The sequence below is a fragment of the Barbatula barbatula genome (genome assembly GCF_947034865.1).
Source record: "Barbatula barbatula genome assembly, chromosome: 1".
NCBI lineage: Eukaryota > Metazoa > Chordata > Actinopteri > Cypriniformes > Nemacheilidae > Barbatula > Barbatula barbatula.
In genome coordinates, this window is record NC_136766.1 from 26,469,707 (window position 1) to 26,495,220 (window position 25,514).

General features: G+C 40.5%; 1 protein-coding gene across 1 annotated transcript; it reads right to left on the reverse strand.

The window, feature by feature from the left end:
• Positions 1-14,122: 14,122 nt before the first annotated feature.
• On the reverse strand, positions 14,123-23,091 carry ponzr1 (plac8 onzin related protein 1). The gene is made up of 4 exons (XM_079459280.1): positions 22,972-23,091; positions 22,336-22,437; positions 16,718-16,863; positions 14,123-15,382 (listed from the first exon to the last, which is right to left on the reverse strand). The coding sequence occupies exons 2-4, from the start codon at positions 22,433-22,435 to the stop codon at positions 15,254-15,256; spliced, it is 375 nt and encodes a 124-aa protein (XP_079315406.1). The 5' UTR covers positions 22,436-22,437; positions 22,972-23,091; the 3' UTR covers positions 14,123-15,253.
• Between the last annotated feature and the right edge of the window lie 2,423 nt (positions 23,092-25,514).

The window sequence follows — 25,514 nt, forward strand, 5'->3', positions numbered from 1 at the left end:
CCCACGGGACAGAATACCACGCACAGCCCACAAAATAGTCTCAGCCGACTTTCATGTCAAATTAAGCATGTTGTTAATTATTGTAAAGCTAATGTAACATTAACATTGACCTTGCTTTGTTCTTAAATTGACTGTGCTTTATATTGTGCATAGATTTAATTCATATAATGTAAATAATATTGAGCGTATTTTCATCGGTTTATTTATGTTTGTGTTTTACATGTGTATTTGCCCTTTACAACATTTATATTGTTCAATTTGCAGACATAACAAAATACATGATAATTATTCACAAGATCATTTTAATCAAGTGGTTGAACGGACACACTTTGGCGCAATTCAACTTTCTGATCACCTTTCATTAACAAATAAGTCCTAAACCAAGGAATTACTCAAATTAAACCACTTATTTGTCCAAAAGAAAAATGAAGATACATGTAAAAATGGTGTAGTTTTATGGAAGTACTTAGTGAAAAAGGGTTAGTGAAAAAAACCCATTCAAATAACCTGCCATTGGCCAGATAGTGTTGCGACGGATCGTAGGCTGAAAAAGGATCCACCTTCCAGGCTAACTTGTAGGGAAGTTGTAGGTTGGCGCTTACCTCGTGGTATGACCTCTCTGTTTGATGACCCCGGATAGGGGGTTTGGGGACTCTCTGACCCTTTCCACAAGCGTACAACACAGCCACATTAAAATGTATGCCATTTTGTTCGGCTTCCTCCTTGACCACGGAATGTTTAAGTAGAGCCTCCACTCATTTATTTGAATGGGTGCCAGGTTAGTGCCCATGTGCATTGCATTGGATTAATCGCATCATTGCAAAAGCTCAACAAAGACTTTATTTCATTAGGCAGCTTAAAAAATACCGGATCAAGCATCAGCTACTTGTTCTGTTCTATTCCGCTATTATCGAATCCATCATTACATCATCAATAACAGTAGGCCTATGGTATGGAAGCACTGATAGCCAAACAAAGAAAAAACTACAGCAGACTGTTAACAAGGCATCCAAGATCATAGGGAAACCACTGCCTTCAGTCGAGTCCCTCTATACAAAACGGACTGTAACGCGAGCAAAGAAAATCATCTCCGACCACTCACATCCTGCGAATCACCTCTTTCAGCTCCTTCCCTCAGGGAGGCGCTACAGGTCACTCACTACCAAGACCAAGCGCTTTACAAACAGCTTTTTCCCTATAGCTATCAGGACTCTGAACTCCTCTCTGTAGTTTAGTTGTCCTCGTATGGTCATTTACTTACTGTATCTTGTATTGTTACATGTTGTGAAGTGTATTGTCTTTTGTTGTTTGTAAAGTATGATGATGTAGAGCGGAAACAATGTACCGAAAACAAATTCCACCGGCACTGTCGTGTGGCTAAATAAACAATCAATCAATAAACAATCAATCAATGTGTGCTAGGGTCCACCAACCCACTATTTGTCCACTGATCCATTATGGTCGCAGATTTGACCTTTGACACCACAGGCACTTGGGTGTACCCCGTACCACCAAACCACCGCTTCCCCACTACCTTTACCTTTCTGTGACTTTTCACTATCGCAGTTTATAGGTCCGAACCAAGCGTGTTAAGTTCATGGACGTGACACCAATTCAATATGATACACATATAATATTAGTTTTTAAATGAAAAATTGTATAAGTTTTTACCCAAACATATACATTCATATTAATTTTAATGCTTCACAAACCACATTATTCACGATCTGCACATTAGTAGACACACATATGTTAGGAACAAAATGTAAAATAATTATTTTGTCTAAAAGTAGGAAACACGTGGTAAGAGTACATCTGCAGTGTAAAGGAGTGGGTCAAACGGATTAATTTGGTGGACACGTTACTCCTAACCAAAAATGTGCATTCATATTCATTTATATGGTTCAAAAACCACAGTATTCATGTAGTACACTTACGTAGACACACATATGTTTGCAACAGCTTGTAACTTTTCCCTAAAAATCCTGCACTCCTGAAACTTCACAAAGCTGTTCGGGGTATATGGCAGTTCATCTTGTGATTGGGTGCATAAAACATATTCCTTTACTCTAGAGCAACGTGCTTTCGGTATGTCATCGGGGGACACCCGATGGGCCAGGATCTGGAATTTGGGCCCCTCAGACTATTCTTGAAAATTCCTCGTGCAGTTTATGTGAATGGTTCTTCCATATGGGTTTTGTGGAAAAGGCCCCGGCTGGGCCAACCGCCCCGAAACTGGGATGTAAGGTCACAGGGCCTGACTCTTGGGTCCGTGACGGTGGTGGCCGCAAAGGCCATATACCTTCTGACCCATGTGCAGCTTGAATTCATGTATATGATCCAAAAACCATGTTATTCCCTTAATTCAGTTTATTAGACGTACATATGCTACCTAGAACTCCCAAAAGGTTGACTTATGTCCTAAAAGGTGTTGTCCACCAAATGAATGCATGTTGGTCCTCGTACAATGTTAATAAGCTGCACGTAATGGACAGAAGGACCTTTTCCACAAAGGCCCACTGGGGCCCTGAGACCCCAAACCTCACAGGCACTTGGGTCACAGTCCTACACTCGACATAGTGAAAGGGCAAAGCTTGGCTCCCAAAAATGATTTTATATAATTTTGAAAAGATTTACTCTCCCAGCCCATTCATTTCAATGGATGACGATCAAAAATTGGGCCTATAAGATGCTAGCTTAAAGGTCAAACTGAGCATTTAATGAGTTCATACCAACAGATCTGGTGGGCACATACGGTTGCATTGGAGAGTGAAGATAAAGGGTGCCGAACCAGTAGTGGTCTCGTAGGCCAGGAGCAGAGTCTTGAATTTGATGCGAGCCACAACGCCAATGTTACTTTTTGAAGAGAGGAGTGATAAGTGCTCTCTTCTGTTCATTGAAGACCACTCTTGCCGTTTAAGCAATGAAGGGGAGGAGAGATACTGCATCGTGATAACAGTGCACAGCTCATTAGCGCCTGTTTTCACACAGTCGTCATCCCTAACGATAAGTACCTTTTCAAAACTTTCAAGTAAAAAAAAACATATCATGGTTGCTGTCACTTAACTTTAATATCTAACGTTAGAAAGTTAGTCAGCTCAGGTCTCGAGCGCCCGATGGTCAGTGTAAAAAGCTCGGCACAATTGACGGATTTGTTAGCATTGAGCCACGTTTATTAACGTTAACGGTTAGCTAGTTTACCTTATGTTTTTTATTTTTTAACCATCCAAATATAAATATAGGATTCCCATATTAGTCAACCCGAATTATAGGACCCAAAGTTTGACGGGTAACTTATGGTTTAAAAATAGGAAGGTAAAACAATTCAGGCCAGGGACAGATCATAGCGTACATTTAAAACTCTTTCGTATTTGGTCATACCAAAAATCCAGATATTTTTTGCAAACTGTATAAAACTTTGAAACAAAGTGCAACTTTGAATTATACGTAACACATTGTTGGTAATCAGGGAAGCAAGTGTTTAAAATGAGCAATTTTGTTAACCACAATGTTTGGCAGAAGTAGAAATCATGAAGAGGAAAGAACATGCAAAAGACATTTTATGGTGGTGGGATCCCTCTTCCGTGGTGTCCTCTGTGAGTGTTTGTCTGTGTAGTCCTCGTGGCGGGGTTGGTCGGTCACAGGCTGTACTCTGTAGTGCGACAAAGAGATCATTAGTTCAAGTCTCACAGAGAGGTGTCTCACCTTCTCTATGTGAGCTGGCTGTTTATATGTCCCCCTGTTGATGGTGTCAGCTGTGACCAATCAGCCCGTGATGAGTGTTGCCAGGTGCTTCTTGTCGGTTTCCAGGGCAACGCTGATGTGAGCTCGGGACGCTCGTCACAATATATATACATATATATACATATATATATATATATAAATATATATACATATATATATATATATATATATATATATATATATATTATGTCTTCGTACTACATATGACATACCCAGAAGATAAATATAAATAAATAAATAATATCTGATTATCAGAATTAGAACAATATACTCATCTGTTATCTTTAAGCATTTTAAAACTTGCCTACATTTAACTATGAAGAGCATTTCAATGAACTGTAATACATAAGACAATTTAATCTAAGAAATCTAAATGAGGGAGGCTATAGCTCTATAAAATAAAAATGGGAGATTGTTACCGTGAAATAAAATGACTAAAAACCTGAAATAGATTTTTGGTCACTCTGCCCACCCCTAGTGTTTTATCTACCTGTTTCCTTGTTGTGTAATACTTATCTGTTTACCTGTTGTGTATAACTACCTGCTTAACTGTTGGATTACTCACCCTATGTGAATGGCTGCTTGAACACCTTTATTCTCTGAGATTATAACGCATTTACCCAGCTCACTCTTTGCTATGGAGTACACTTTCCATGATCCCCACTCCAGTCTGTCAATTCTTCAGAGCACTGATGACCAAAATTAGTCCCCCTTATTGGCACCCCTACAGCCACCCTTCCAATTTGCTCACTGTCTGGCCTTCAAATAAAAAGTTACAGTCTCACATACCTGTTCCTTGTGATCTCCAATGATCTTGCATTGTCTCCTTTCCTCCTGTTATTGACCTGTAATTCCTCATTTTGGATCCCTGACTTTATCATTACTACACTCTCAGTAACTTGATGAAATGTATTTTCATGAGTTGTGCTCACATTTATCCATCTATAAATCCTGTCCAACTTTCAAGTCCCCTTATCTCACCTGGTCCCAGCTGGCCTCTGCTGGTTTTTGCTAGCCTCCTCACTCCCTCATTTCCACCATGGGCCATTGTCCTTTTAGTTCTACAAGTCTGGTCTCTCCAGCTCCATCCTTGTCAGTCATTGCCTTGGCTACTTGCATGTATTCTTACAACTTACAACTTTGTGTTTTGACTTACAACTTTGTGTACATTGCCACAGGGTCAGCTGTGGCCTAATGGTTAGAGCGTTGGGCTTGTGATCAGAAGGTCGCCGGTTCTAATCTCAGTGCCAGCAGGTCATGACTGAAGGGCCCTTGAGCAAGGCACCTTACCCCTGATTGCTCTGCAGTAATGTGCCACTGTATAAAAAAAACTACTTGTAAGTCGCTTTGGATAAAAGCGTCTGCCAAATGAATAAATGTAAATGTAAATTAACAGACAGAGACCCAAGTGCGGTGGTAAGGATGTTTATTTAGACTCCACACAAAAAAACCCTGAAGGGAGAGTCCACAAAATAACCCCGAAGGGAGAAACTGCTGATGAACCGGAAGGGAGAAACTGCTGATGAACCGGAAGGGAGAAACTGCCGATGACCCCGAAGGGAGAAACTGCCGATGACCCCGAAGGGAGAAACTGCCGATGAACCCGAAGGGAGAAACTGCCGATGACCTCGACGCAAGCGTCTAAAGCCTGAGAGAATGTCACACCCGGAGAACCCGGGATCTAGACAGCGGCTGTGGACGCAGCTCTAGAGGCAGAGAGAATGTCACACCCGGAGAACCCGGGATCTAGACAGCGGCTGTGGACGCAGCTCTAGAGGCAGATCTGGCGTTAGGCAGAGGCAGGAACAGATGCGGGGAAAACTGGAGCGCCGGCGGGAAACTAGTGGGCAGAGGACAATAAATATAACAGGAAACCAAAAGACACTGAACTAGGGGATTACTTAACTATCAGGGGAAAATAAATCTAGAACAGGAAAAATGCTAGATGCTAGATGCTTAACAAGACAAGACAAGGAGTCAGCTACAGAAGTACTATGTGAACATACAACGGACTGACAAAGAACAGAAGGACACGAGGGAATAAATAAGGAAACCTATCACAGTCGCAATGAGTAACAGCTGCGCAGCTGGCGAAACTCGCTACAGGTGTCAGGGTGATCAAAAACGTGAGGGAATACCAGTGAGGGAGACACGAGGGTGGGGCGAGTGACGCAGACACCGAACACGCGGAAAACTGTCAAACAATTCCCCACGTGTTCGACATGAAACAAAACAAAGTCACACAGGCAGAAAACGGACACAGCAGACCCAGAGTCGTGACAGTACAACCCCCCCCCCCCCCAGCGGCGCCACCGGTGGCATAGGGAGGGGCTCACCTCGACGCCGGTGGAAGTCCACGCTCAGCGCACGATCCAGGATGTCACGAGACGGCACCCAACACCTCTCCTCTGCGCCATAGCCCTTCCAGTCCACCAGGTATTGGTAGCCCCTACGCGACGGCGCACGTCGAGCAGTTTCCTGACCATGTAGGCCGGGAACCCGTCCACCAGGCGAGGGGGAGGGGGTGGGGAACGGGAGCCAGAAGGATTCAGGCGGGATGTGAAGACAGGTTTCACCCTGGACACATGAAAAACAGGGTGAACTCGACTAAGATTAGGTGGAAGCTTGAGACGGACGGCCACCAGATTGACCACCTTGGTGATGCGATATGGGCCGATGAACTTGGGAGCCAGCTTGCGAGAGGGCACCCGGAGAGGCAAGTCCATGGTGGAGAGCCACACTCGCTGACCACACAGATAGGTATGATGGGAAGACCGTTGCCGATCAGCAACGGTCTTGTTTCGGCTAGCGGATTGGGCCAGAATCCTCCTAGCCTACCTCCACGTGCGTCGGCAACGTTGGACGAAGGCCAGGGCCGAAGGGACCGAGGAGTCGAGTTCCAGGGAAGAAAACAGAGGGGGTTGGTAACCCAGAGAGCACTCAAAGGGCGACATACCTGATGAGGACACGGGCTGAGAGTTGTGGGCATACTCAATCCAGGCCAGCTGTTGGCTCCAGGAACCGGGGCAGTGGGAGGTCAGGCAGCGGAGTCTCCGACCGAGATCCTGGTTGGCGCGCTCACATTGCCCGTTGGTCTGCGGGTGAAATCCAGAGGAGAGGCTAGCAGTGGCACCAATCTGCTTGCAGAATTCCTTCCAAAACCGGGAAGTAAACTGAGGACCCCTGTCGGACACAACGTCAACCGGTAACCCATGGAGATGGAAGACGTGATCCACCATCAGTTGAGCGGTCTCCCGGGCAGAGGGAAGCTTGGGTAGGGGAATGAAATGGACAGCTTTGGAGAAGCGGTCCACCACAGTCAGCACGACATTGTTACCCCCGGAGAGAGGAAGGCCGGTCACAAAGTCCAAGGCGATGTGAGACCAGGGGCGGGAGGGGATAAATTAGGAAACCTATCACAGTCGCAATGAGTAACAGCTGCGCAGCGCGCCCTGTGAGCGGAACGCGCTGGCGAAACTCGCTACAGGTGTCAGGGTGATCAAAAACGTGAGGGAATACCAGTGAGGGAGACACGAGGGCGGGGCGACTGACGCAGACACCAAACACGCGGAAAACTGTCAAACAATTCCCTGACATGAAACAAAACAAAGTCACACAGGCAGAAAACGGACACAGCAGACCCAGAGTCATGACAATGTAATTGAAGGGCACTTACCTTTAGGTCGGAGCAGTAATTTTTTTTGTTTATCTACAGACATTTCCCGTTCCAGAGCACAGGGTCCTGTGCAGCCTCAACTCAGGGTCTTCCCCAAGACACTGCATGGGACTAGAAATAGAGCCTTCAATGCTTCATGGTATTTGGACAACTCATGGATAGAATACTCTATTAGTAAAGACTCTGTTTTTTGCAGGCATTACTCCCTTTCAAGTGCCCCATCATCCATTTTCATGTCAGAAGCAGGCTTTTCTAACTGGAAAAAAGTCTTGTGCAAGGAAGGTGGCTTTAAAGGTCACTCTAAATCAGACCATCACAGAAGTGCAATGTTTGCATGGAAACAGCATCAAATGGTTATGCAAACAAATACATGCATTGTAAATTCAATAAATAAAGAGATGGAAAAGAAAATTAATGAGAATCGGGAATACATTAAAACAATTGCAGAGGTACTTCTCTTGACTGCCACCCAAAATATTGAGAGTCTGATTACTCAAACAACAAGGGTAACTTTTTAGCCATTTTAGAGCAGATTGCTAAACATGATTCCCTAATAGAGAAGCGCATGAATGCTGATAGCAATGCCAAGTACACAAGCAAAGGTATTCAAAATGAAATAATTGAAAGCATGGCAGAAATGGTCCAAGCTGATATAGAAAAAGAAGTTAGAGAAAGTGAGGTTTTCAGCATAATTGCTGATGAAACAAAAGACCTTCAAAAGAAGGAGCAAGTATCACTGGTTATCAGGTATTACTACAATGGAAGGATACATGAAAGCTTTCTTGACTTTACAAGGGCTGACAGCTTAGATGCTGCAGGTCTCACCAGCTTGATAATGAATTGCCTTGAAAGACATGGTTTTCTTCTGTGTATTATAATAATTTACCTGTTACTCCTGTGTATTATAAAAATGTCCTCTTTCTCCAGGGATTGTTTTCTTCTGTGTATTATAAAAACTTACCTGTTACTCCTGTGTATTATAAAAATGTCCTCTTTCTTCAGGGATTGTTTTCTTCTGTGTATTATAATAACTTACTGTTATGTCCTTAGCAAGTAACAATGAGGAGGCGTATGGACAAACAAGAATACTTTATTAAAAACAAAGAAAGTAGCAGAATAGTATAGCGCATGTAGTCGCAGATGTAACACTTCTCACTCTCCGTCTCCTATCTCTCATACTCATAGAAGCAACCTCTACTGCGACCTACAGGTCAACATGCACATAAGAACATAACATATTCCCTCATTACTTAAAGCAAACCGTCTACACAGTTTTTAACGAACAACACCACAAAAATCCAATAACAAAGTTACTAAAGTACCAAGTATACACTTTGAAATAACACAATTACTTGCAATTAGACTAGGAAAATTAAGCATCATAAGACTTATTAGAATGTAGCATTCATACGAAAATCTATTATAAATGACCTATGAATTACTCAAACTTTATAAACATGTAATGCAAGATGATTACGTAACGTAATCTTCCATCCAACGAGGATGTCGGCTTACACGTGTAGAAACCCTTTTCAAAACTTCAGGAGCTTGAGGCTCTGGAGGAGGAAGAAACTGAAAGGGCAAGTCCACAGCATCTGTGTCAGTAGCCTCCAAAACAGGTGCAACAGTACGAGCCCGATGAGAAGCATGCCATTTCTTCCCGTAGGATAATAGGTAAGTACAGAGCCCCAGTTTACGCACAATTTGGAGAGGCTTACCAAATTTCGGATGTGCTTTCGGAACATGAGTAGGAATGCGCACACTCACCCAATCCCCCACTTTAAAATCAGGAGCACGAGATGCACGTTTAGAATCAGTGTAGGCTTTCATTTTCTGTTGTTTCAAAGAGACTCGCTGAAAAAGAGCAGGAGCATCCGTCTGCGGCAGGGAAGTAGGAAGAACATTAAGACGAGTCCACATCTTTCGTCCATGAAGCAACTCAAACGGGGATAACCCCGTAGCAGAATGAGGTGTAGCACTATACACTTGGAGAAATTCCATGGTTTCCACGGCTTTGATTCCAGAACAGCAGACTGAATGCAGCTTTTAAACACGCGATGAAACCGTTCCACAGCTCCATTCGCAGCTGGGTGGTACAATGAAGTACGTATGTGAACTGAGTCCCGTTATCCGATACGACAGTAAGTGGATTGCCATATCTGCTAAACACAGAAGACAAGAAGGCGATAACATTCTGAGTAGTGACGGAAGCGGTGAAAGCAACTTCAGGCCACTTACTGTGATAGTCAATCAATGTGAGCGCATAACGACAGTCTCCCACAGCTGTTTCAAACGGGCCCACCACATCAATAGCTATCTTTTCCCACGGAACAGACGGAAAAGGTACTGGCTGCAACGGCGCAGCTGAGGTGTTGGCAGTTTTGTCAGAGGACAAACATAGTTGACAGGTCTAGATGTGCTCTTTAATTAGGCAATCGATGCCCGGCCACCAGTACAGTTCACGAAGCCGTTGTTTGGTAAGCACAATTCCCTGACGACCCGCGTGAGCTAACTTAACTAATTTGTGCCGTAGCATGACAGGAACAATAAGGCGCTGTCCCCTGAACACATAATCCTGCTGCACAGTTAGTTCGTTGCGGAGATGAAAGTATGGACGTGGAAGAATATCCACAGAAGTTGAAGAAGAAGGCCACCCGCAAGCAATTTGAGCATGTAATGCACTCAGTTCCGAGCATGCTGCGGAGGCAGAAGCAACCTCAGGAGGCGACAAAGCTTACATCTCTGAAGACAGAAAAGCCACAAACTCTGGTTCAGCATCAAAGTTGTCGTCAGCTGATGCAGGCAAAGGCAGACGAGAAAGACAGTCAGCCGTATTGTTTTGAGCTCCAGGCCGATAAACAACATCATAGTTGAAGCACATTAACCGCGCTGCCCAGCGTGCAATACCCATTCCGGCGCGATCAGTTCCTTTGGATGAGAAAAGCACAGTTAAAGCCTGGTGATCTGTGCGCAGGAGAAATGTACCACCCCACAAGTAAGTTCGCCACTTTTCAACGGCCCAAACACAAGCAAGTGCTTCCCTTTCAATGATCGAGTACTTGCGATCAGTAGATGACAATGTCCGGGACGCAAAAGCAACAATGCGCTCTGTTTTATCTTCGTGAACCTGAGCAAGAACAGCTCCCAGGCCATAGGCAGAGGCATCCGTAGATAATACCGTAGGCAAATCTGGGTCGAATAATGCGAGAGCAGGGCTGTGAACAAGCAATTTCTTAACAGCCTCAAAGCATTTCTGCACCTCTTCTGACCAGGCAAAATCGGAGCCCTGTCTGATGCAAGCCCGCAGAGGCTCCACGAACGTGGCTAAATTTGGTATGAACTTACTATACCAGGATAGTAGACCGAGGAAAGAGCGGAGTTGTGTTGCATCTGTTGGTGCAGGTGCATTAAGATGATCCTCATCAGGTTGAATTCCTTGCACATTCACCTTATGACAAAGGAAACGCAGACTGGATTTGTTGAACTGACACTTCGATTGATTCAATTTCAGTCCGGCATCCTTCAAGCGTTGAACAACAACTTTGAGTGTGTGGTCATGTTCATTTTGTGTACGTCCCCAGACAATGATATCGTCAAGGTAATTGGCAACATTCGGAACTACTTGTAAAACTGTTCCCAACATTGTTTGAAAGGCTGAGGGTGCTGAAGCGAGCCCATATGGTACACGGCAAAATCTGAAAAGTCCTTTGTGAGTAATAAAGGCGGAAGGTAGAAACAGACGATCCAGTATCCACAGTAAGCTCGACTGGCACTGAAGTAGTCGCGGTCGTAATGACAGCAGTGCACCGAATTTTATCCGTCAACGAATCATGCATATAAAGAATCTGCACTTCAGGCAAGTCAATTTCACACACTGAGCGAGCTTGTCCCGAACGACACACCTGCGAAAACCAGTTTTTTGACAGTGATTACACTGTGCTGATGCAGCAGGACAATTACAATCGTTCGCGAGGTGTTTCGTAGACCCATATCGATAACACTCACGTGCCGACGAACCAGGTGCAGAAGATGAAGACTTTGAAGAACGCGCTGTAGACGGCGGTTTTGGAGGCGGTCTACGGCGATAACGCACAGCTGCTGACGGAGACTTAGCATGTATCACTTGCACAGGTACTGAACAATGACTTGATAACGCTTTGGTTTGTTCACCAGCAGCTTCTGTTTGCGAAGCGATAGTAATGGCTTTTTCAAGAGTCAAGTCCGTTTCCAATAGCAACCTCTCACGAATCCGATGACTGTACACATTCTCCACTAGCTGATCACGCAACATGTCATCCAGCGTAACTGAAAAGTCACAAGTAACCGCTAAATCCCGTAGAGCTGCTACGTACTGAATAATGGATTCTCACGGTGCTTGAACTCGTTTCCTGAAAGCATGGTGCTCCGCCACGATGTTCCGTCGGGGAGTAAAGTAAAGTTTCAAGGCCGCAATCGCATCTTCCATAGAATCCCCTTGATTCGGCAAAGTATAAAACAATCGCTGACCTTCAGTCCCCAAACAATGTAGAAGCAATGCTCGCCTGCGCGTGTCGAAAGGGATAGCTGGATCTCCAGGACATGGCAAAAACGGCATGGGAAAAAATAATCCTCGTCACCAATGTCCTTAGCAAGTAACAATGAGGAGGGCCTATGGACAAACAAGAATACTTTATTAAAAACAAATAAAGTAGCAGAATAGTATAGCGCATGTAGTCGCAGGTGTAACACTTCTCTCATACACATAGAAGCAACCTCTACTGCCACCTACAGGTCAACATGCGCATAAGAACACAACACTTACCTGTTACTCCTGTGTATTATAAAAACGTCCTGTTACTCTTGTATATTTTAAAGACTTTCTGTTACTCCACAAGTGTTTTCTCATGTGGATAATAAACACTTATTACTCCAGAGAAGTTTTCCCCTCTGAATTATAGAGACTGGCCTGTTGTGAAAGGAAAAGTCATACAGGTTTGAAATGACAAGAGGGTGAGTAAATGATGAGACAATTTCCATTTTTGGGTGAACTATTCCTTTGAGGGTTGTGTTGTCTGTTGTCATATTGGTCTGTACTCAGCTTAGTTTATCATCAGTAAACCTGCATCTCCAGTGTGTCATTACAGAAATATGCTCGTGCCAGCAGTAACTGAATAATGCAAAATTAATGTAAATTATAGCTGGCCCCCTCTGTAAACTGTGGCCCCGTCTTTAAATAACCCCAGGTCCGCCACTGGTTTGGAGATAACGAGCTTCAAAGTGTTTGCATTCCATTTTACTTTGTAAGCTCTCTTTCATTCATTTAAAAAGTCCCAAAAACTACACAACAGAGAAAAAAGATCACAATGTAAATATGTGAAAAAGAATAACTAATGTGAATAACTGAGTTTTTACAAAATGTCAAATAGAAACGTATAATTCCAAGGTGAAATGTCAAGAAGTAATGCTATATTTTTTTATTTTTACCAATCAGGACACATTCAATTGGAAGTGTTGCTCGGATTGGTCAAGTTTTGCTCACTGTTAAAGGCACAAATTTGTATATAATAGTTAACTGGGGATAAGATTAAGAAGTTTTTTTAACATAGACTACAACTTCACCAGTATATCTGTATTGTGGGTTTTCCTTTTTACAAAACAATGTATACATGACATGTTTACAGTATCCTTGTTTCTGTCCTTTTAATTTTGTGTCCTATTTCCTACAGTAAAATAAGTGCTATACAATTACTTAAAGAATGTGACTTCTCTCGTTTTCCCACGGTTGAAAGTCTGCTCTTTGTCCAGACAAGCAAATTTCGTTGGAATGCCTCTCCCACTCACTACCCTAACTTCCTCTTGACTCCTCTGCCTCTCTCCTAAAACAATGAGTTCTTATGAAAGGAGTGAAATGCTGTGATAGGTCAGTTCTTGAGACTTATTTACAAGGAGAGAAGCCAGAAAAGCCACAATGCTGACAGAATTTGAAGTGGTATGAAGTGGTGGTGTGGAGTACTACATACAGATTGTGCTCTAGGGCTGTGTGTTATGTATAAAAATAATACCATAACCATAATTGTAATGCATTTTAAACCTAAAGATCAATGAAAGGACCTAGCTTTGATGTCATTCAAATACATGGCCACCCAGAACGCTTCAAAGTCAGTAAAGAGTTAAGAAGCTGTAGCTCAGTGCCAGTTCTTTAGATAATTATTTGCTCGGTGAATCAGCAAAAGGCCTTTTTAGGATATTGTTGTTCTGTCTGCTAACTAATATGCTCCTACAGTATATGCCCATCAAAGCATCCTGTGTCTGTGTGTCCATATTTGGGACATGATTTAAATTCTAAAAATATATATGTTGACTAAGTGTTGACTATATCCTGACAAAGTATGATCTAGTGAAGCTTAGTGCAAGAACTACTGGATTCTAAGATAACGCTTTAGATTACAACCCCCAAAGAACTGCATAAGTAAACAGAATATACGGTGCAAGTTTTGGTAATTATAGTGTTCGTACATGTGGTGAAAGGTGCTGGGTTGGTTGCAGGGCCGGATTGGGACTCATTTTCAGCCCTGGAGTTTCATGCCTTAGACCGGCCCACTTTAGTTTGCGACTGACTATATTTAAATAATGATAATTAAAACCTAAGTCTGCAATAGCGCACTGTTCTCTACAGACTTGAATTCATTGTCATTCAGTGAAAATACAGTAGCCTAAGTTTTGCTTCACAGTGAAGATTTATTAAAACAGTAAATAGCCAGCATCAGAATCTATTTTCTTTAAGAATTAGTGTTCATAAATGTCCAAACATTGAAATGAGGAAAAAAATATAAATTACAAAAGATTAAAAAAATGTTTGCACTGTCTAATGACACTATAATTTATTTTAATGAAAGATTTGCTTTACAACTTCAAATATTTTTTACAAATTAAAGTATGTTAAATAAAGAATGTTAAATAATAAAACTATTGGACTGTTATCTGACTTTTTTTCACAATGATTTCTAATGATTGTTTCATCTCTTTTTCCTCTGCATAAGTGTAGCTTCAAGGAAACATGGACAACCCTAAAACATTAATTAAGGCCTGAGCAGAGCACTGGTCTCTGCAACTTTATCTATCGCGTATAGCCGGTCCCACTCGCACCGCTCTGCGCAGGCTTCGAACCGACGTCCGTCCGAATACTGGACGAGCGCTCTAACAATGAGCTAGCTTGCCTTTTCAGCGCCGCCTTTGCGCTGTCGGGGGCGGGGCCAGGGAGTCAAAAGATAAATCACGTCATCGTTAACCTGCAGGCTGCGCTCTGAGTGGGGCTGCGAAAAAATATGAAATAAAAAAGAGTGGGGCTGCGATAAAATAATAAATAAAGACGTGAGAATAAATAAATGACAATACCGGCCCTCGCGGCCAAAAAATCTGACCGGCCCACCGGGAATTCTCCCGGTGCTCCCGATTAGCCAATCCGGGGCTGGTTGGTTGTGATTAAAAAAAGTGTTCAAGTAGCTGTGCAGCAGGCCAGTAAGTGTCATCCTTAATGAGCCCATGGGTTGCTGTTCTAACATGTCAAATTAATTAAAACTAAAGGCCTTTTTTACAAATAAATAAAGGACAGGATTTCCAGAACTCTTTGACTTTATTCAAAAAGAAGTACAAATACAAAATGAATTGAGAATACAACAAAAAACTGAAAATCACAACCATTATTTTTAAGTACGTTTGGCATTCCGTATTCTCTCTAAAGTTTCTTAAACAGTATGAATAAAAGTGTGTCCTTAAGTAAAAATGTTAAAAAACAAGAAGTAGACCTTACAAGAAAACATGGCCATACTTTTGCAACTCAAATCAAACTGATCTCTAACTGTGAGTAACCTGTTGGGTGATCACAGTGCCAGCACGAGCACGAGTTTTGATTTCACGAGACATCTGACACCAGGCACATGGATAACAGAAGCAGAGAGTGCAAAAGTCATCACAGCATGATCCCTAAGAATGAAAAAGTGACAGTGTTACATTAACACCAGTGAATTCACATGACTATGAAAACTTTTTCACAGTGAGGTTTAATATTAAAGTATATTTAATTTAAGATATATACAAACACTAATATAAAATTAATACGAATTAATGTTCAATTACTAACAAGCTAAACCAGCACATTCATGCAGATTTATCGATAGTTCTCCCAAAAATCAAGAATTAAAATGAATTGATCAGCAACAAATTAAGCTGAAATACAAAATCACACTGTCATTCATTTATTCATTCGTTCAGATACCTCAAAACGTAGAACACTGTGCCAAGCTTCACCTTAAATTAATCAAATATTTTTAGACCAGTCTTTTATTTTTTATTTAAAGATATTCTTTGTTCTTTGTTTGATAAGAAAACCCCTAAAACCCTAAAGCTTTATTGATGGGAAAAAACATGGTGTCCTTATAAGGGTTACCTTTAATATCTATTTATTTTCACTCTCCCTATCGTTTATATTTTAATTTTTTACTTTTATTGCCTTGCTCCAATTCAATTCTTCATTCTGTCATGTCAAATTAACTTCTTGATCTAATCTTTATGTTGAGATAAAATAAGAAAAAAAAGGATGAATTGAGATGTAGAGTTTAACAAGTGTGTGTCTTTCATCACATCATCAAAAAAGCTGCAAGATTTTATTGGTTCTTCCACCGTAAATTGGACTTTGACCAAAACAGGTATAAACAACACCCGTTCTGAAATTCTGTATTAATACGAAATAAGATTATTACTTGTCTTACCTGGTAATAAGGTAATTATTAAAAAAATCGAATGTTCAAATTAATGTTCACATTATTTGTATTTATTTACTGTATCAGTATTTAATAAAGAGAACAAAATAAATGTTTGCCACATTTATAAGATTGTTTACTCAAGAATGTCATGTCTTTACTTTAAAAATAATACAAAGAATGGCCTTCTCAGCTGCCATAGTTGCAACTCTAGCGTCAGCACAACATTGTGTTCAACTGCACCACCGTTTTTCAGATTAGAAAAAGTTCAGCAAAGTCTTGTTGGGGCTAAACGCAGCCCAGAATTATGCTCACTCTAAATAACTGAATAACTAAATAACTGATGCATCACTACAAAATCAGTTCAGTTTTAGATTTTGACTATAACAGAATTCAAAGCTCTGGTCATATTTGTCCACTCAAACATAATCTTATTACTGTTTCTAATTTTTCCAATCATCAAAAAGCTTAAATAAGTCAAATGTTTCACTTTAAGTGTATGATGTCAACTGGTTTGTATGTGGATTACATTTGAATGTGCATGTGTTTGTGAACTCACATGGATATTGTATCGCTCTCTTGTCTTCTGGCGGAGACAGCAGGACACTACCATGCAGCAGTCTAACAACGGCATGCAGAAACACCAACCAAATTGAGATACAGTCTGACACTGCATGCAAGGGAAACAAAACAGGCCACAGCAACCTAAAGAAGACACAAAAAAAATGTATGGCTTGTTTTAGCATAGAATTCAAATGTATGTATTTTTCTAAAAAAGACAAGGTGATTGCATATTTCCGCTAAATTCTCAGAAAGCTAAGCCACTTCCTGTCTCATATCAATGAGCGTTGTTGAGTACCCTTGTGTTCAAGCCTCAAGTATGTGCAAAAGTTTACTTTTATTCATATATGACGGTTTCCTCAGATGCACACGCCAGACCTGAAGTTAACTTCCGGTCTATGTTTGTTTATAATGTAAAAATGTATTCTACATTTAATTTATAATAATATTAATTTATGTAATGTTTTATATTAATTGTATTCGATTAAATTAAATCTACTCAAGAGTTATTGATTCTTTGCTAGGTCCACCAGAAGTTAAGTTCGGGCCACATAACTTTTGTTTATGTTGTTGCCGCAGAAACCCTCTATAGCTTGAAGCCTTTCCTCTTTTTGGTGGTCGATGTATGGTGTAGCATTTGGATAATTTGACTCCCGTCGTTGACCGTATTCTAGAAGCGACCGACTGAAAAATGTAATTGTTCCCTATGGGTGCTACGTCCGTCAGATGTAACTGAGCTGGCTGAGACAAAATGCAGTATATACTGTTATCTTCTCTTAAGTACTACATTATTACTCAAAAAGCATTGTTTATTAAGTTGCATTGCAAAGACAAGCATTGCATTGCGGTCATGCCAATTTGCCTAATTTAACATTAGTCTAATCAAGTCAGCTTTATTTATATAGCGCTTTGTACAATCTTCATTGTTACAAAGCAGCTGTACAAGAAAACATTGACTATAAGCAAAGCATAAAAGGTTATGCAAGTCAAAACACAGGTCAAATATCAGACAGACTATCAATTCCTATATGCAGTGTTAATTAAATAAGACTATAAAATTCTAGCAGCCCCCCCGGCCAGGCAAACAGTATGCACTATTGCAAAACAGTATGCAAACGGTGAGGAGGAACCCAGAACTCCATTGGAGGAGAAAACAAACCTCAGAGGGAAACCAGGCCTAACCAGGGGATTCCAGTTCCCCTCTGCAGCCTCCGCACAAGCTCGAAAGTGCTTGCACAACAAGGCAAAATAAAAAAAAGTTAGATTTAAGATTATCATTAACAATCTAATAGCGGCTGAAGTTTTGTAGCGGCGCCACGTCCTTCGTCCAGCTCTATCATCAGAGAATTTGTCAGGTCTGGGTATGGATTGCGCTCTGCCCGCTCCGGTAACCTTGGAACAATGAGACAAGACTGGCTGAGAGTAGAGTACTGTTCTGCACTCTTTGATTCAACAACTGCATCAGTTGTTATTGGAAGTGTTCCTGGTTCCGGTTGATCTAACTTGTGCAGCCTAAATATTTGGAATATATATATATATGTTATGATAGTGTAGTGTATGCAAAATTAAAAAGATGCGTCTTTAATCTAGATTTAAACTGACAGAGTGTATCTGCCTCCCGGACAGTGCAGGGAAGACTGTTCCAAAGTTTAGGCGCTAGATAAGAAAAGGATCTGCCGCCTGCACTTGATTTTGAAATTCTAGGTATTACCAACTGACCTGACACCTGAGAGCGTAGTGCACATGAAGGACTGTAATACGTGAGAAGTTCACTCAAGTAGTGAGGAGCTTAACTATGCAGGGCTTTATAGGTAATAAGCAAGAGTTTAAAAGTTAATGCGATGCTTTACAGGTAACCAGTGCAAGGTTGACAGAACCGGGTTAATATGCTCATACTTTTTGTACGTGTAAAAACTTGAGCTGCCGCATTTTGGACCAACATTAGAAAGGTTAGATCCTATCTCACTGAGCATGCGGCACAACTCCTTGTCCAGGCCCTTGTAATCTGAAGGTTGGACTACTGGAATGCTCTACTTGCTGTTCTCCCTGCAAAGGCTATCAAACACTCCAGCTGGTTCAGAATGAAGCAGCACGCCTCGTCTTCCAACAGCCCAAAAGGGTTCATTTGTGATACCCATTTACATCTCCCTCAACTGTCTACAGGTTGCAGCCTGTATCAGATTCAAGTTGCAAATCCTTGCCTATAGAACTATCACATACTCCAGAATACTTTCACACCCTCCTACACCCCGTCAAGAACCCTGCGTTCAGCAAACAAGCAGTGACTTGAATTGCCTTCTTATAGTTTCCCGCTCATTCTCCTTCACAACTCCTTCATGGTGGAACATTCTCCCTAACTCAGTCCGGTCAACCACATCTCTCACAATATGTAAAAAACGACTTAAAACCCATGTCTTCAGTGGATCTTTGACAAGCAAAAAAAAAAAAACTAACCCTCTCTTTCTCTCAACAGGTATTGTAGCAGCACAAAAAAATGCAAAGCCGCAAAGGAGCTGAGTGAGGAATTTCTCGACTCACCAATCATCGTAATTCCTGCATCTTCCTGTTTATTAATCATGATGAACATAAGTAGGCTATGATAAATGTACGTTCAGCAGAAAACATGTGCTCCTGCACTCACCCCCATCTTATTATTTTGCGAGCACCTGTTGTAAAGAGGACGATGATGATAAAAATGAGGAAGCAAATGCTGAGTTGTTTAAAGTTTTAGAGGTCAAAAGTTTGTCTCTTGCAATGAGAGAAGCGACGGATGAAGGAAGCAAAGCTCTGCAGATCTTGAGTGTCATGATTCTGCCGCATCATATCAGGTTTCTCTTCGTCTAGAGTCAGGAACATGACAGAACCTAATATTTAATGTGGAGAGAGGCATTTATTGTCCTTAAGGCTTGCCATACACTTTCTCCGGTCTCAACTCTGTTCCCGCCTTTTTCGTCTCCTCCGATTAGATGGTGAAAGAACGTAGCCGCAGGCAGAGGCTGGCTCACGCTGGTGTGGTGGCTTGTGAACTTTGGATCCTGTGAAGTGCGGGGGCTGTTCGCAGGGAGTCGGAGGGCGATTCAGTCTGGAGAGTTGGACTGCGTTTGACTCCGCAGGATTATCCTGGATGTTCGAGTCATACATTTCTGTTTTGATTTCTGCCATTTTGAGAGATAATCGAGAGACTGAAAGTAAGACTGCTTTGGTATGTATAGTGCTGGTTAGGTGATTACTGTGATTAAAAGCCAGCCGGGTTAATTATCTGCACCTGCTCCTCCCGAACTTAGTCAAAAAACATCATGTAGTATAAAGGGATTTTTATAGGTTATGACAAAAACAGCCCTCCCTACCTTGGCTTTTATCCAGACACTGGAAAAGATCTCAGGCACATGAGTTCAGACAAATCACGTGTTTGGGCGAAATGCCATGACAGATGAAGCAGACTCTCTTAAGGAGAATGATACATTTACCCAAAGGGATAAACATGCAGTGGGGTAGACGGGTTTATGCCATCCAAAAGATTGCATATGAGTCTGAAACCTACAAAGTCAGATATGTTGCTAAGGGTTATAGCCAGGTAATTGGAGTAGACTATAACAAGACTTTTTCTCCCCCTACAAACATTACAAACAAATTTCGGCACAATATGACCTTGATCTCCATCAAAAGAATGTGACTGCCTACTTACATGCTTCAATTAACTGTGAGATATAAATGGAATAACCAGAAGGATTTGAGGTCAAATCAAACACTAGTGAAAAACTAGTCTGTAGTTGAACAAATCTCTGTATGGTTTAAAGCAGTCATGCAGTGACTTTTAGGTATTGTTTAGCTTTACTGAAAACGGTCCTCTGCTTTCCTGAAATTAAAGAAGCAGCCAGCCGAGTAGCTTTATGCTACGGCCACCACTTTATAAACTCTGGTCACCCCATGGCCACCCCTAGTGTGATTTTGCAGTGGGTACTATTAATTTGAATACATAATGTAAATTCACAATAGTTTTATTTTATTAGTGAAATAAAATGCAACACCCGCTGCAGCCACAAAAATAATTGTAGATTGATTGGCGCCACCAGAGTAGCTGTTTCACTACCCCTCCCCCTCTCCTATTGCATCGGTCTTTGACTGCTCAGTCAGTGCAAGTGCAAGAGGCAGGACTGACTGATTCGATCACAATACTCAGGAGAGCATCTATTCTTCACTTTTTTGAGAGACGACAAACGTTAACAGGTATGTATGCCATACAGTAGTCTACTGTATTAATTACATTCCAGCTGCTGTAAGAAGAGGCTACAAACGATCTGCCACCGGCTGCATCTTCACACGCGACAAATTGATTTTGGAAAATGTTTTACCAAAAAAGGTTAAGTATTGCAGCTTTAAATTCATATTGTTACATTAACCAGAATCAAACGTAAACAAGTATAACACATATAGCACTGAATCTTTTGTTTGTTTTTGGTGCCACCCCTAGATTTTGCTGTAGCCTCCTAGTGGCCACTCCTATTAAAGTTTGGGTACGATTGCTTTTTCCAAGAACCAAGTATGTAAACATGTTGACATATAGTATAATTTCATTCGGTCAGGACTCAGTGCTGGCAAATTTGCAATTAAGTAATGTCCCACAGAAATAATGGTGGCAGATGTTATGATGACCAAACCAATGTCAAATTTAAAAGGTTTATGGAAGGTATGGAAATCTGATATAAGAGTGAATATTGTGGGTTCCTTATGCCATATTGAGTATATTATTTTCACTGTACAACATGTTGTATCCCTTTGTTATATTGCAGAAATGTATACAGTGTTATGTGTATGCGAGCAAGTGGGGGTGTTAAGATTTGTAATAAGTCTTCTCCAATACGGCATACATCATTTGAGTACATGAAACAAGATCTACCATGCATGGTTATATGCAAATAAAAGGACCCTCTCTTCCTGTTCAAGTCAAACCGATGTGTGTGAGCATGTTTGTTCCGTATAATATTACCATACGCAGAAATTGCTGCACTAACCATTGCCCCATTTTGCCATATTGCTTTATTACTCCCTGAACTCTCTGTAAGTTTAATGACTAATGCTAAATGACTAAATGTAAATGTATACCACTGACATACATACACAACATCCATAAAAACAAAGCATAAATACCATATTTAAAAAACAACACTGGTTTCGCTAAAAAGGGAACAGAAAATGTAGAACCACGGTTGTAAATGTATTTCCCCATTTCACACAAGTAGTAAGTGTAAAATCGCTCCATATACTGTGATTAAAAGAAAACTATTCAGGCATTAAATAAGTAAATAAATATATAATCTATAGAAAAGTTGAATTCCTAATCAGATTATAATGATTGAACAAGATTAAAGACACCTCCAGTCCAGATAAAATTATAATATTATGGCTTTATATGACATTTACGCATTGAGACATCATTTGCATATTACACTTAAAAAGTATATTACATTTCATATGCAGATGTTGTATCAATGCTTAAATGCCAATGTAAAGGCATAAAATTATGGTCCTGATTTTTGTCAGTCTTCATGTATAGAGCATTGTCAGAATGGTCATGGCTCTATATTAACTGGCTGTGTGGGTCAGTAGGTGACTTACAGGTGCTCATATCGGAACAGCAGTCACAGATCCCTGTGGTCCAGGTTCCAGAGGACATATGATGCTGGGTTGTCACAATGGTAGTTTGTTGTAATGCCATGACTGCATGAGATTAAAATGGGAAATGAAGCATTTTGAGAAAATGTTAAAATACAATGTATTTATTTTAAACATGCATGTTTAAGGTTACAGGTTTACTTTGACATTATGTTTATTTCTTGTTAATTAACATATTTCCAATAAACAAGTTGCTACTAAGCTTAGTGAGTAGGCTACTAAGGTGTGGATAAGAGTTAAAAATATATTTGTTTCATAGTTAGTAGCTAAAGCGTAACGGCTGAATCGTTTGACTAAAATATTTCTCCAAAAATCTAAATCTAAACTTATTTGACGCTGTCATGTGTAGGCTCAACGTAAGAAAAAGTTCTTATACATTGACAAAACGTGTAAGATTTTACATTATCCAAAAAAAGATTTAAAAAGGCTTAGCTACTCTTTTTGATAAACGTTTACTAATATACGCTTACTTGGATTTATTATGCCATTACAAACTCTGACTGCACACTGACAAAATGTTACGTGAATAACCGAAGCTTTTGACTTAAAATGTGTCAAGATATTTATGTTGTTACTTACTTTTGCAGATGCGGTTGGGCTTCCGTGAAATGAAACCAAATAAGACCGTTGGGAGATATCAATACCGTTTCTTTTTTTCCAGGAAACGCTTTGTGAACTAAAGTTTCGAGACGTCATCACTATTACGCAAGGTGGACAATAGTTCTGGAATCATAAACTACATTTATGCGTTAACGATTATATGTTTAAGTGTCCAAATCAAATATTTTATTTTAAAGAGGGGATAGATGTTATTGCATGAACATCCCATCTTGACAGCGCAAAATAAGCTCCTCGTGATTTAACTAAAATACATTTAATCTAATATATATATCACAAATCTCAGATAATTATTGTGGCGTTCAAGGGGGTCACTACAAAACCCTTTGAAGAACGAGTGTTAGGACTAGTATGTTGAACTCTGCGTCGTTGTGTAGAAACCGTCCTAAATTTGATTCTACGATAATTTCTTAAAGTGAGTACGTGTGATTTATTGAACGAACGTACGCACAACAAACGCGTGTACGCCTCTATCAGATGTGATGTGAAATCTAGAAAATCGCAAATGACCTTGACGTTGCGCACGGTTAAACAGTTTCAGATCTAAATAATTTTTTTTTGATATATGAAAGAGCACCTGTCAGCGTCCAAATCTTATATCTTAAGCGACATGAATGGCTTGTATTAAAAAACTGCTGCACTCGGATAAGCAAAAGCGTGTACGTCTGCTCACCCTAACGGGGCGCTAAGCTTGTTTATCACGTCAAAGATCGGTTTCATAAATATGAACGTTGCCGTTGAGATTTTGCGTATAGGCCTACATGCTTTACGATGAGATTTGTGCTACCCGCGTTTCATAAATGAGATTTAGAGGGCAACGAGCACATCTAGCTAGTGAACTGCACATTGATCTTCGCTACTTATGTTTAAGACCCAGATCTTCCCATGACACGTCGCAATTCATCCCTTTCTCCATGTACAATACTTGTACAATATTGATTAAGGCCTATATGGGCTCACACTTCAGACAAATAGGTTCATATGTATTTTTCATCAAAACGTACAATATCAAAATATATCTGGTCAGCGGTAAAACCAGTTTGCACAAATAAACAGGAAATGTAAAACAGATGCCGCAACAAGGAAATGTCATAAAAACTGTGATGATGATGACCTCTGGTGGTGAATTTGCAGGTGAAAATTTGAATGATAAAAAGGAGAAAATATATCTGGGGAAAAAAATACTTTTCTATTAACTTATGAATATTAAACATGTATATCAAAAGTTTAACATTCTACTGAATCTTACTTAATCATTTTCAAAGAAAGTTTTTCCAATTTAATTAAACTAGAAAGGTAAATCATCCAAATAGCAGACAGTGGCATTAGATTATCTAAAACATCTTGGTAGATGGACACGTTTTCTTTATATTATATTAACTTAATACTTTAAAAGGTGCTTTTCAACTTAGTTTTAAAAATAGGTTAGTTTAACATTCAGTACATTCTTCTAGCCTGCTGTGAAGCAGATTTTGTTAGATATACATTATAATATTTGTGATTGTATTTTATTTTGTAATTTGGTGATTCACTATTTTGTATTCCACTAAGGACCCTTATTTTGGTGTTTTTTCTTTCTCTGAGATGGGAAAGTAATGTGGTTCTGGGGGGTGAGAGAAGGATGAGGGAGCAGCGCAGTGACCTGTCTGCTCCGGGCTAACACTCTAGATCCTAATAAAAGTTTAAAGCTGTTGATAACAGTTTCTCGTGATTATTGAAAAGCCAAAGGTGTGATTGTGAACAGGTGTTACAGCAAATTCTGTGACCGCCGTATTCTGTGACCGCAGTAGGCGCTGTTGTCACTGCCGACAAGTACTCTACGCAAAGAGCGTAAATTTGCGCGAGAAAGTGCTTTGTACACGTGCGCAATAACTCGCCTTGTTATCCTGAGCGTAACAGGCACAAAAAAATCAGTTTTACACAGAATAACCTTACTGTTCTTCATATTCACTCTTTTCATATCCAATGGCTTCTATTTCATATCCTGAAAATCAGAGGCGGACAGAGTACACAGGTTCATTACTTGAGTAAAAGTACAGATACCCCTTGCAAAATTTTACTCAAGTACAAGTAAAAGTACTACAGTCAGATGTGTACTTAAGTAAAAGTACTGAAGTACATGTTTTTAAAAGTACTTGAGTATCAAGAGTACAAGAGTAGGGGGAGAGCGGGGCATGTTGTCACACTTTTCACACTGTTTAACATTTACTGAGCACCATACATCACAATTGTATAAATGTCATACCAAATGAAAGAAGAACGTCTTGGGCACATAATTTGTATTCATTACATTTTCATATCTTATCTCATTACTGAGTTGTAGACTGTTGAATAGAGAATGTGCACTTGTGACAATTTGCCCCATCGGCAGGTAAGTTGTCACATAGATTATCTGAAAAAAAGAACAACTACTTAATTGTGAATATTGATTTTAATTTTTAAATTCAATCCAGAACTGGAAATATAAACAATCCAGAACTGGAAATATAAACAACCAGGCCAAG

Excerpts from the sequence above, each read along its gene's own strand:
- ponzr1 (XM_079459280.1), bottom strand. The coding sequence starts at position 22,435 with ATGGCATTACAACAAACTACCATTGTGACAACCCAGCATCATATGTCC. Across the intron at positions 16,864-22,335 it reads CTGTTCCGATATGAGCACCT|GTTGCTGTGGCCTGTTTTGT; the intron begins GTAAGTCACCTA and ends TGTCTTCTTTAG. Across the intron at positions 15,383-16,717 it reads GAGAGCGATACAATATCCAT|GGATCATGCTGTGATGACTT; the intron begins GTGAGTTCACAA and ends TTTCATTCTTAG.